Here is a 12,069-nt window from a genome sequence, read left to right on the forward strand (position 1 = left end):
GTTGGAATAGTCCACCGACCAAAAATATCCAGCCAACAGCGCCCTGGGCAGCGTCCTGTGACCACTGATGAAGGTCTAGAAGATGACCAGCTCAAACAGCAGCAATAGATGAGCGATCGTCTCCGACTTTACATCTACAAGGTGGACCAACTAGGTAGGAGTGTTTAATAGAGTGGACAGTGAGTGGACACGGTATTTAAAAACTCCAGCAGCACAACACACACTAACACACCACCACCATGTCAGTGTCACTGCAGTGCTGAGAATCATCCACCACCTAAATAATACCTGCTCTGTGGTGGTCCTGTGGGGGTCCTGACCATTGACGAGCAGGGTGAAAGCAGGCTAAGAAGAAATAGATGGACTACAGTCAGTATTTGTAGAACTACAAAGTGCTTCTATATGGTAAGTGGAGCTGATCAAATGGACAGTGTGTGTAGAAACCAGGAGATGGTTTTAATGTTATGGCTGATCTGTTATGGTGTATGTAAGGGCAGCCAGGTACCTATAGCCACGCATTATCATTGGCCAGATCACATTTTTAGGGCTATGTATTGGTAAAAACCCGGCAATACGACATGCATCATGGCACAGGACTATAATGCAATATATTGTGTATTATAATACAAAAAGCAATGCGATATATTGTGTTTTTTATCGTCAGCACAAAACATCCCCATATGCATAAAATCTAAATAAATAATTTACTTTTTTAAGAACAGTGGGGTCTGCATTTGCATTTATTACAGTACCTGTAACAAACCTTATAGGTCTACTTGTTGTCCTGTCTGAAAGAAATTAACATTTACCTAGATCAGTAAAAAGTGCTTATATTATTCTGTAAATAAAACATCGTAGACAGACCGTATTTATTTTTAGATCCTGCTTATAGGTCCACATTGTGCTCTATGTAAGCCAGTGTTTCATTTCTCAATGTGAAGTAGCTTATGAAGGGAAATTTATAGTTCCTTCTGTGAGATGAGATTCAAGCTGTGTGCTAAACATCGTACTTGACTCATGTTTACATTTCAGTAGCGACATTCATACTGGGTGCATTGTCTGTTCCAATAACGGGAACTTTTGCTTCTCCATTCAATAACGCTGCTAGGTTCTCTCATGTGTGGCCGTCATGCTTTGGTCTTGTTTGTAGCACGTATGAGTCCGGATTACACCTATCCATTAAGTGATGCGATGTTATGAATAGGTACAATTCAGTTTGTTTGTTTGATTCTTCATATATTATATGGCGTTTTTAAGTCCTATTGCTTCTAAGAATTAAATTTTTGGGGGGGGAACTGAGATGAAGATTTCTTTGAAGTACAACTCAGTGACCCTGAATGACCAAGTGGCGAATGTCAAAGAGACTCTCTCAGCTGAGCCGTGAGATTCTAGCACCCTAGCTTTTATCTCCTTGTCTAACTTGGGAACAGCGATGTTAGTGCTGTGTTGTCGGGAGGGTATGGTGTAGTGAGGCTCTGTTGTATTGTAGTGTTGTGCTAAATTACAGAAGCCTTCATTCTTGACAACACTGAGAGGGCACACTTCTCCCTCTTTCTCCCGATTTAGTCTTCCGCCGCTGGGGATCCAGATTGTGTCCAAGGAGGGTAATATTTGCCTGCTCCATGCCCCCTCCGACGTGTGTGTCAGTGGATTCACACATACTTCTGCACAAGCACCTCGTTCTGCTAACCAGGGTCCCTACACAGTGTTTGAAGACCCTGTCAACTTAGTCCGGTCTTTTCCCACACATCAGACTAATTGTGCCCATTAGATGGCGCCCAGCCGACCGGTAGCAGAGCCGAGATTCGAACCGGAGTGTTCAGGATCTCAGCGCTTGTGTGCTAGCGGAATATCACCAGCAAATAAAGCTTTGATGAACTATTCTATTAGCTGTACATGTCTTACAGGAGTTGAATGTTTTGCAAAGCCATAGCTCTTTCTGATCTGCCTAGTACCTTCTTTATTGTGGAAGTCAAAATGAGCCCACAGTTCAGCTCTGTAAGCCGTGGGAGCCGGTCTATGTCATTCGGATTTAGCCATAAGGAGGCAACACTGCAGGTTAGGTTTGCGAATGGTATTCTTAGCTGTCCGAACCACATTCTGTTACTAATCTTTGCATGTAAACTGATAATTACAATTATATTTTCAGCATTTAGCAGACATTTTTATCCAAAGCGACTTACAGTACTGTCACAATAAATTATCAAAGCAACTGAGGGATGACGGCCTTGCTCAAGGACCCAGCAGTGACAGCCTGGCAGTGGTGGGGCTTGAACCAGTGTCCTAGTACTGGTCCAGTACTTTTTTTTTTCTACTTTATATCTGCATTCTCTCCCATTTTCTCCCAATTTAGCGTAGTCAATTTGTCTTCCTCTGCTGGGGGATCCCTGATTGCAGTCGAGGTGGGTACACTGCTGCTCACGCCTCCCTTAGCGGAACCTTTTTTCACCTATGCACTCTGCACAGGCGCCTCTCTACCTGCTAATCAGGGTCCTTACACAGCGTTTGAAGACCCCACCCATATAGTCCGGTCATCCCGCCCTAGCAGAAACATGTCTGCTGCAGGCACTGCCAATTATGCCCGCTAGATGGCGCCAGTCGTCCGGTGGCAAATCTCGGCACTGGTGTCAAGTACTTCAAAGGAATTACTTTTAGGGAATTAAAACATCACGATACTCTAGTGTATGAATATTTTCTGACACCCCTAGTATCAACCAACATTTATTACATGCTGTACTGAATCTGTACATCCTTAAGGAATGCCCACATTTAATACAATGCATTTTTTTATCTTTACTCCCATTTCTCCACAATTTTAGCATATACCTGTTCCCTGCAAATAACTAAGCCTCCACTATTACACTGCAGCCACCAGTCAATGTGGCGAGGGTAGCTCATGATGCCTCTGAGACTCTTGAAGCCTCAAACTCTTAATGAACCAGGACTCGCGCAATGTCACGGGGCAGATCAATGTGCTTTGGAGACGCCGCTTAACTGCCCTCATCCATACTCAGTGCTTACAGTAACTGGAAGAGTGGCTGGCACTGCTCGATTAAGTGGGAGGACATAAATACTCTTCCTCACACCCAGACAGCAGGGAGAATTACTTCAGTGGCTAGTGGTAACTGATGACAGTTAAAGCCTAGCAGTTAAGGTACGGGACTAGTAATCCAAAGGTCGCTGGTTCAAGCCCCACCACTGCCAGGTTACCACTGTTGGGCTCTTGAGCAAGGCCCTTAACCCTCAATTGCTTAGACAGTATACTGTCACAGTACTGTAAAGCTCTCCGCATAGTTCCTGCGAAAATAAGTTCGCGAGCGTCGTACGAAGCCGAACGCGCCTTCGCGAGCTTACAAGCTGGCATACTTCTAGCGGTTTCGTTTTGCCTGTCGTGTCTGCTCCACAGCTGCAGGTGACGCTGTGACATTTATGAAGTTAAGTTCCATGAAAAACTATGGCTGCGTTCAAAATCGCATCGTTTTTTCTCCCCTAAATTAGTCATGTCCAATTACCCTGATTGCGTCCTGTATACTGATTCGACCCTTCACCGAGGACACCTCTCAACTGACATACGCCCCCTCCAGCACGTACAGTCAATACAGACTGCATTTCTCACCTGCACAAGTCGAGTTCATACACTGACGAGCACTGTGTATGGAGGGCCACACCCCCATCAACATTATTCCTCAGCCCTGTGCAGGCGCCATCAGTCAGCCAGCAGGGGCCACAGTCGCACCAGTTATAAGGACCTATGATCCGAGTTTTTTACCCTCTAACCCTGAACAACAGCCAATTGTTGTTAATGCTGCCGCCCAGCCCAGTCAGAAAGGCAGAGCTGAGATTCGATACGATGTATTCGAAACCCCAACTCTAGCGTACATTACCGCTGCGCCACCTGAGCGGCTCCAAAATCGCATAGTTAAACAGTACGTACTAAATCAGAGGCCGTGCGCACTGCTCGGCCGGTACAGAAATAAGCTCTTTCAGTATGCAAGTGTGCTGTGTTTGCATACACAAAAAATGCTGCCCAAGCAGTAGATTACCCAGGTACTTTCTGACACACTACCCGCTACTGTGTACTGTCCAGTATGGAAGTATGCAATTTCGGACGCAGCCGACGATCACAGTTGAGACGCTCCTCAAAATCCATGTTTGTTTTCATGGCACGCCTCTTTTTTTTTCTTTTTTTTTTAAATAATTTAGCACGTCCAATTTCATCCCATCTATCATCCTCTCATTAGTGCGGATTCCTGCTCCTGGTTGGGGCTGACGAGGCCGTTCCACGCCTCCTCCGAAACGTGTACAGCCAATCGACCGTCTTATCACCCACACTTGACGAGTGTAGCGTGACAGGGTACTGTGCACGGAGGATCACACACTCCGCCACACCCCCTCCCGTCTCCATACAGGCGCCACCAACCAGCCAGCAGAGGGCGCAACCGCCCCGTTCCTGAGAGAGCATCCCCTACGGTCTCAAGTCCCGCCCCCCACCCGGACAACAGGCCAATCGTTGTCCATAGCCGCCCAGCCTCGACCGTGAAGGCAGAGCTGGATTCGAAACGACGCTCCTTCGAAATCCAGCCCTGGTTGCAGCGCGTGTCTTTTACCGCTGCGCCACCTGAGCGGCCACGCCTCTTTTTTTAACCGACCAATCACAGGTGTTGTCACGGGGTGACGTCGTCCGCGGAGTTCGCCCAGCTTTCGTGTGCGCGACAAGGCGCGACGTCCGTGGTTGTCCGCTTTCTCCGCAATTACGTCACATTGGTCGCCGAAGGCAGGCGAACGTCGTCTCCGCATGAAGTATGCTGAGGCCTTGGATAAAAGCGTCTGCTAAATGCCGAAAATGTAAATGTATCAGGACTCCTAGAACCTAGAACCATCCAGATAACAGTCCATGTGGCCCAATAAGGGAGAAAAGCATTTGTATGAACACAAGATTAGTCCTATAGATTGCTACACACACTGCTCTCATCTGGTAAATGGCTCAGCTACACTGCCATGTCAAAGTTGAAAGAAAGCATCCGACAAGAGGAAATGAAACTACATGAAAAAACGCGCATTGTGAGAGCGAGCCGGGGCTTCGGAGGATGAGCTGCCGAGCCGGCCATCAATCAAACGCTCGGTTCGATATTCCGGACTCTTATCCAATGACCTCATGCAGACGAAATGGGCCATGAATTATGAAACCAAATAATGTACAGCCTTGGAAGACACTTTCTCTGTGAGGCAAGAGAGGCTGAATTAGGAAACCACAGTCACCACACATGGCATTGTGCATGCTTCCAAAATAAATGCAGTAAAAGGACACTGTGCTAATGGTTGCACTGAAGTGTGCTGTGGTTTGAAGCACTTTCTGACTAAAATATTTGTTGGCAAAGATTTAACCACAGTACAGTACACAATTACACAATCAACCTGACTACTAGAGTATTGTAGACGTATTGTAGATAAATCCACTGCATAACTATAATAAAACTATATTCACCGATCAGCCATAACATTAAAACCACCTCCTTGTTTCTACACTCACTGTCCATTTTATCAGCTCTACTTACCATATAGAAGCACTTTGTAGTTCTAAAATCACTTTTTTAACCTGCTTTCACCCTGTTCTTCAATGATCAGGACCACCACAGAGTAGGTATTATTTGGGTGGTGGATCATTCTCAGCACTGCAGTGACAATGACATGGTGGTGGTGTGTTAGTGTGTGTTGTGCTGGTGCTGGTATGAGTGGATAAGACACAGCAGCACTGCTGGAGCTTTTAAACACCTCACTGTCCCTGCTGAACCGAGAATAGTCCACCAACCAAAACTATATCCAGTCAACAGCGCCCTGTGGGCAGCGTCCTATGACCACAGATGAAGATCTAGAAGATGACCAACTCAAACAGCAGCAATAGATGTGCGATCGTCTCTGACTTTACATCTACAAGGTGGACCAACTAGGTAGGAGTGTCTAATAGAGTGGACAGTGAGTGGACACGGTATTTAAAAACTCCAGCAATGCTGCGGTGTCTGATCCACTCATACCAGCACAACACACACTAACACACCACCACCATGTCAGTGTCACTGCAGTGCTGAGAATCATCCACCACCCAAATAATACCTGCTCTGTGGTGGTCCTGTGGGGGTCCTGATCATTGAAGAACAGCATGAAAGGGGCTAACAAAGCATGCAGAGAAACAGATGGACTACAGTCAGTAATTGTAGAACTACAAAGTGCTTCTATATGGTAAGTGGAGCTGATAAAATGGACAGTGAGTGTAGAAACAAGGGGTTTTAATGTCATGGCTGATCGGTGTATAATAAATTACTACATATAGATATATACACACATAGCCCAAATTAGAAAAAGTTGGGACAGTATGGAAAATACAAATAAATTAAAATGCAGTGTTTCTTACATTTACTTTGACTTTTATTTGATTGAATCTGAGATATTTCATGTTTTATCTGCTCAACTTTATTTAATTTGTTAATAAACCTCCATTCCTGCATTTCAGTCCTGCATCACATTCCAAAAAAAGTTGGGACAGGGCAATTTAGGGCTAGTAATGAGGGGAAAAAACTAAATAATGATGTGATTCCAAACAGGTGATGTCAACAGGTGATTGTAATCATGGTTTGGTACAAAAGCAGCATCCAGGAAAGGCTGAGTCTTTGATGAGCAAAGATGATCAGAGGATCTCCAGTTTATCAACAAATGTGTGAGAAAATGATTGAAATGTTTAAAAACAATGTACCTCAAGCAAAAATTGGAAGGGATTTGCATATTTCTCCCTCTACAGTGCATAATGTCATTAAACGATTCAAGGAATCTGGAGGAATTTCAGTCCATACAGGGCAAGGGTGCAAGCTTAAATGAACACCTTTGATCTCCGGTCCCTCAGACGATACGAGCACTGGACTGACCCTGCCTGCAGTCCTGACCTGTTTTCAAACACTCTGCAGCTGCGCCACCCGAGTGCCCATGATGTGTTTTAAATACACTGATAATCACACTGTGCTCAGGTTACATATGCTTCACACTCACCTGACTTGGTGTAAAGAACAAGGACATTAGTTCTAGTCCTGAGCAGCTTCTTGAAGTCCTTATGGTCACTGACTTTCTCTATGAGTGGTGATATTTTAACCGCCTGCAGTGTGGATGCAACCACAACCTGAACGAGACAAGAAATACAGAGAGAGGGAGAGAGAGAGAGAGCGATATCATTTCTCACAGTCAAGAACAAATCTTGCAGGCACTTCGGGACAGCGTTTCCAGCTGTGTGTGCCAGTGTAATTGTAGTGCCTGGTTTAAATCACAACAGTGTGTCAAACGGTGTGCGATGCAAGCCTGAAAAAAAACAGCAATCACAGATAAAACAGAGCACAATTCCCCACACAGCTTATAGAGTCATAGCAATATGAATCATTATTCATTACATTACCAATACTGAATATAAAGTCTTCAACTCCCCAAACATGTAAAGCCTAATAGCTGATTTGCTAATTCTATATTTCTTTTACACTCACCTACCCATTTGTAATGCAAAGACATTGCGTCCAGTACAGCATCGACACTGTGAATATAACAGCGGTAGAAATAACAGGGCCTAAGGCACTAATCGGGGGAAGTGAAATAAAAATACCATGTGCTAATTACTTCACATAGCGTCTCTTAGATTTATATAGTTGGCCCTCAGATGGTGCTCTATGCACTAAATGTGTGTACTTATACATCCTTAAATGTCACATTCTATGACTGACCCATGACTGTAACTGTAATCAAACAGAGTATTGGACACAGCATAAGACACCCCTGCAGGATTCATTAATAGTAGCATTCAATATTTTATTTATTTATTTATTAGGATTTTAACGTCATGTTTTACACACTTTGGTGGTCTTCATAACAGGACAGTTACTGCCAGATACATAGACAGACAGACAGATGGACAGAAAGACAGACAAATAGACAGATAGATAGACAGAAAGACAAACAGACAGATAAATGGACAAACAAACATATAGACAGACAGACAGACAGACAGACAGACAGACAGAAAGACAGACATATAGATAGATAGATAGATAGATAGATAGATAGATAGATAGATAGATAGATAGATAGATAGACAGACAAAGATAGAAAAACAGATACATAGACAGACAGATGGACAGATAGACAGACAGGCATACAGACAGACAGATAGCTAGACAGACAAATACAGACAGACAGACAGACAGACAGACAGACAGACAGATAAATAGACAGATAGATAGACAGACAGAAAAAGACAGATAGACAGACAGACAGATAGCTAGACAGACAAAGACAGACACAAAGACAAACAGACAGATAAATAGACAAACAAACATAGATAGACAGACAGACAGACAAAAAAAAGACAGACAGGTAGACTGACAGACAGATAAATAGAAAGATATGCAGGCAGGCAGACAGACAGATAGCCAGCCAGACAGACAGAAAGACAGATAGATAGACAGATAAAGACAGACAGCCAGACAGACAGACAGACAGACAGACAGACAGACAGACAGACAGACAGACAGACAGACAGACAGATAGATAGAGGAACATAACTGATTATTAAGTTATTAAATTATTATTCATTGACTTAAGAAAAATAAATCAAACACCAATTGACCCAGTGAAAAAGAAATGCCGATTAAAACTTTGCTGGTTGTGCTGGTTGTGTGATGGCATCAACAACTTCTGCAACCAACCCCTTTAATCAGTGGAGATTAATTCTTCACATTACTATGGAGGAATATGGCCCCACTTTTCTATGCAGAACTGCTTTAATTGAGCCACACTCAACCCCACTCAAAGGGTTTTGAGCATATACTGCCCATTATACGTCCTACTACAGCATATTTATTGGGTTCAAGTCAGGACATTTTTATTCTTTTATTGAAGCCATTCAGATGTGGACATGCTTTGGATTGTTGTCTTATTGCAAAACCAATTGCTTCAAATCATGGACTAAGACCAGAGATATTCCACTTTAGGAATTTCTGAGTCCAGGATTCATTGTTCTGGCATTTATGACCCGTCATCCAGACCCAAAAGTAATAAAGCAATAAAGCAACCCCACACCATCATACTAGCACCTCCATGTTTGACTGTTCATATAACATTCATATTGTGGAATGCTGTGTTTGCTTTACACCAGATGTGATGTGGACCATGTTATCCAGATGTTTCACTTTCAGTTTATTAGCTCTTAGAACAATGCTGAAAGGCTTGAGGTGTTGATAAAGTGGCTAATCTGTAACCTTCATGTTCCACCTGGTTTGTAGTAAATTTCATCTCTCAGTTCTCTCATGGGTAGTATTTCATCCAGTCTCTGAAGGCTGACCACCTTTAAAGCAAGAAAGGCCTCCTTAGACATTTCTTCTTGGTTCTTTTGTGACTGCCTGCATGGGTCACTTATGCACTTTTAGAGTATTTTTGGAGGCAGCAATTATTGTTTTTCACCAAACAGTAGGAGTCTCCTACTAAAGATGTGATTCCGTTCCTCGTGTTTGTCGCCATTGTTGCATTCTTTAGTGCATTCACTTGAGAAGCGTTTTGCGCTTCGCTCACCGAGACCCTTGGTGCGAATTATCGCTTTGCTCAGCGGTACAACATCACCAAAGTGCTTTTCCATTTGTGTGAAATAACCATCAAATCCACTCTAAAGTGTCCACATATACACCCATCAGCCATAACATTAAAACCACCTCCTTGTTTCTACACTCACTGTCCATTTTATCAGCTCCACTTACCATATAGGAGCACTTTGTAGTTCTACAATTACTGACTGTAGTCCATCTGTTTCTCTACATATCTTTATAGCCTGCGTTCACCCTGTTCTTTAATGGTCAGGACCCCCACAGGACCACCACAGAGCAGGTATTATGTAGGTGGTGGATGACTCTCAGCACTGCAGTGACACTGACATGGTGGTGGTGTGTTAATGTGTGTTGTGCTGGTATGAGTGGATAAGACACAGCAGCGCTGCTGGAGTTCTTAAATACCATGTCCACTCACCGTCCACTCTATTTGACACTCCTACTAGTTGGTCCACCTTGTGGATGTAAAGTCAGAGACGGACGCTCATCTGTTGCTGATGTTTGAGTTGGTCATCTTCTAGACCTTCATCAGTGGACAGAGGACGCTGCCCACGGGGCGCTGTTGGTTGGATATATTTTTGATTGGTGGACTATTCTCAGTCCAGCAGTGACAGTGAGGTGTTTAAAAACTCCAGCAGCGCTGCTGTGTCTGATCCACTCATACCAGCACAACACTCACTAACACACCACCACCATGTCAGTGTCACTGCAGTTCTGAGAATGATCCACCACCTAAATAATACCTGCTCTGTGGTGGTACTGGGAGAGTCCTGATCATTGAAGAACAGCATGAAAGGGGACTAACAAAGCATGCAGAGAAACAGATGGACTACAGTCAGTAATTGTAGAACTACAAAGTGCTTCTATATGGTAAGTGGAGCTGATAAAATGGACAGTGAGTGTAGAAACAAGGAGGTGGTTTTAATGTTATCATGTTACAATGTGATCATATGCATTCTATTCTATAAACTGTATTTAGTCATAAGAGTAAGCTGGTTTGGGTGAAAGCGTCTGCTAAACGCCGCAAATGTACATGCACTGACATCTCTTGCTTATACTAAGATGTATTGCCTCCCACACAGAAATTATTATAAACAGGTCTGTAAAGTCTAGCCGACTAAAAAAGGCAGCATTAGTTATCCCTTCCTTTCCATTCACACAATGATTCTTGTTGTTTTGACTGGATTTGAGTGCAGCATGTACTTATTACTGCTGCTTTCACCGTAGTACCAACAAATGTAATTTGCTAGCAATTAGGCAGGACAATTTGCTAATGAAAAAGAGCTGATTATGCAAAAAGAACGCATTACATTTCCAGTAATAGTTCAATAAAACTGAATGTACGTCCCTTGTGTGAAATCACCACACTATGTTCCAGTAACGGTAAGTTTGGCAACAGAAGTTTAATTACAGCTACTGGGGTATGAAGAAAATCCAGGGGTGCTCTGAGGAAGCCTGGTACATGTTATCATCCGATATCTCAGCATGTCACCTGTGTGAAAATGAGGAGCGATGAATCACAGAGATGCTGGTCCAGACGCTGGTTCAGATAGAATATATTCCCTGCTTGGTGACAGACTTAATCGAGTTTCATCTTCTCACTCATTAAAGAACATGCACACATCCACATGCTCTATACTGACAGGAGCTCGGAGCTCGAAGCTCAAGGGAAGATCACCTCCAGCCACCACTATTCATCCAGCTATTCTCTGATGAGCCATGTAAAGTTCTCAAATATATAACAAAAAATACTATTAGCTAATTGTACAATATGCAAAGGACTATAAGACCACCCACAGGGGATGTTTTACATAAACTGCAGACTCCTGTCTGAATTGCAAATTCCTAGAAAAGGAAGACGAATGAATGGTGAATAATATTTTGCCTCCTTCCGAGGGAGCGACAGACTCCAGCCAGCCAGTTTTATTTAGTAGTAGCGAGCGCGTGAGAGCTGCAGACCTGGGAGAGCCGAAAAGCAAGGCTGATTGAATGATGGGGTGACATCTCGATAGCAGCCGGGTTTGAGTCACGGATGATGATCCTGGAGATGACAGCGAGGGGTAATTAGAGCACGAAATAGCTCTGAGTAAACGAGTCACGTCGAGTCTGTTCAGCAACGAAATGTCAGGCAAAACCCGTGCCAAGGGGCAGATGGAAATCGCCAGAAAATTAGAAACTCTGATTATACAAACTATAAAATGCACTGATTTAAAATGTTTGGCTGATTAGATGAAGCAGGCTAGCTCAGGTAGCCAAACTGTAAATCCAATGTGTTAGTTTGTATGATTGTTTAATTCTTAACGCCATGTCAGCTACTATGGCTATTCTCGTGGCTGGATAGTAGATTGTCATTAAACGTCAAAGTAGGGGGTCGATTTGCCTTTTTTTCTTGTTTGTATAGTGGTTAGAGTGTTTGTGTGTCTAATAATTGTTTTGTCATAAC

At 43.5% G+C, this 12,069-nt stretch overlaps 1 protein-coding gene across 1 annotated transcript in view; it reads right to left on the reverse strand.

The window, feature by feature from the left end:
* Nucleotides 1-12,069, reverse strand: part of pdia5 (protein disulfide isomerase family A, member 5) — a 167,332-nt gene that overhangs the window by 139,073 nt on the left and 16,190 nt on the right. The window contains exon 2 of the mRNA XM_063006157.1: nt 7,039-7,165. Within this exon, the coding sequence (XP_062862227.1) occupies nt 7,039-7,165 (127 nt within the window). The remainder of the gene's footprint in view (nt 1-7,038; nt 7,166-12,069) is intronic.

Source organism: Trichomycterus rosablanca, chromosome 12, assembly GCF_030014385.1.
Source record: "Trichomycterus rosablanca isolate fTriRos1 chromosome 12, fTriRos1.hap1, whole genome shotgun sequence".
Lineage (NCBI taxonomy): Eukaryota > Metazoa > Chordata > Actinopteri > Siluriformes > Trichomycteridae > Trichomycterus > Trichomycterus rosablanca.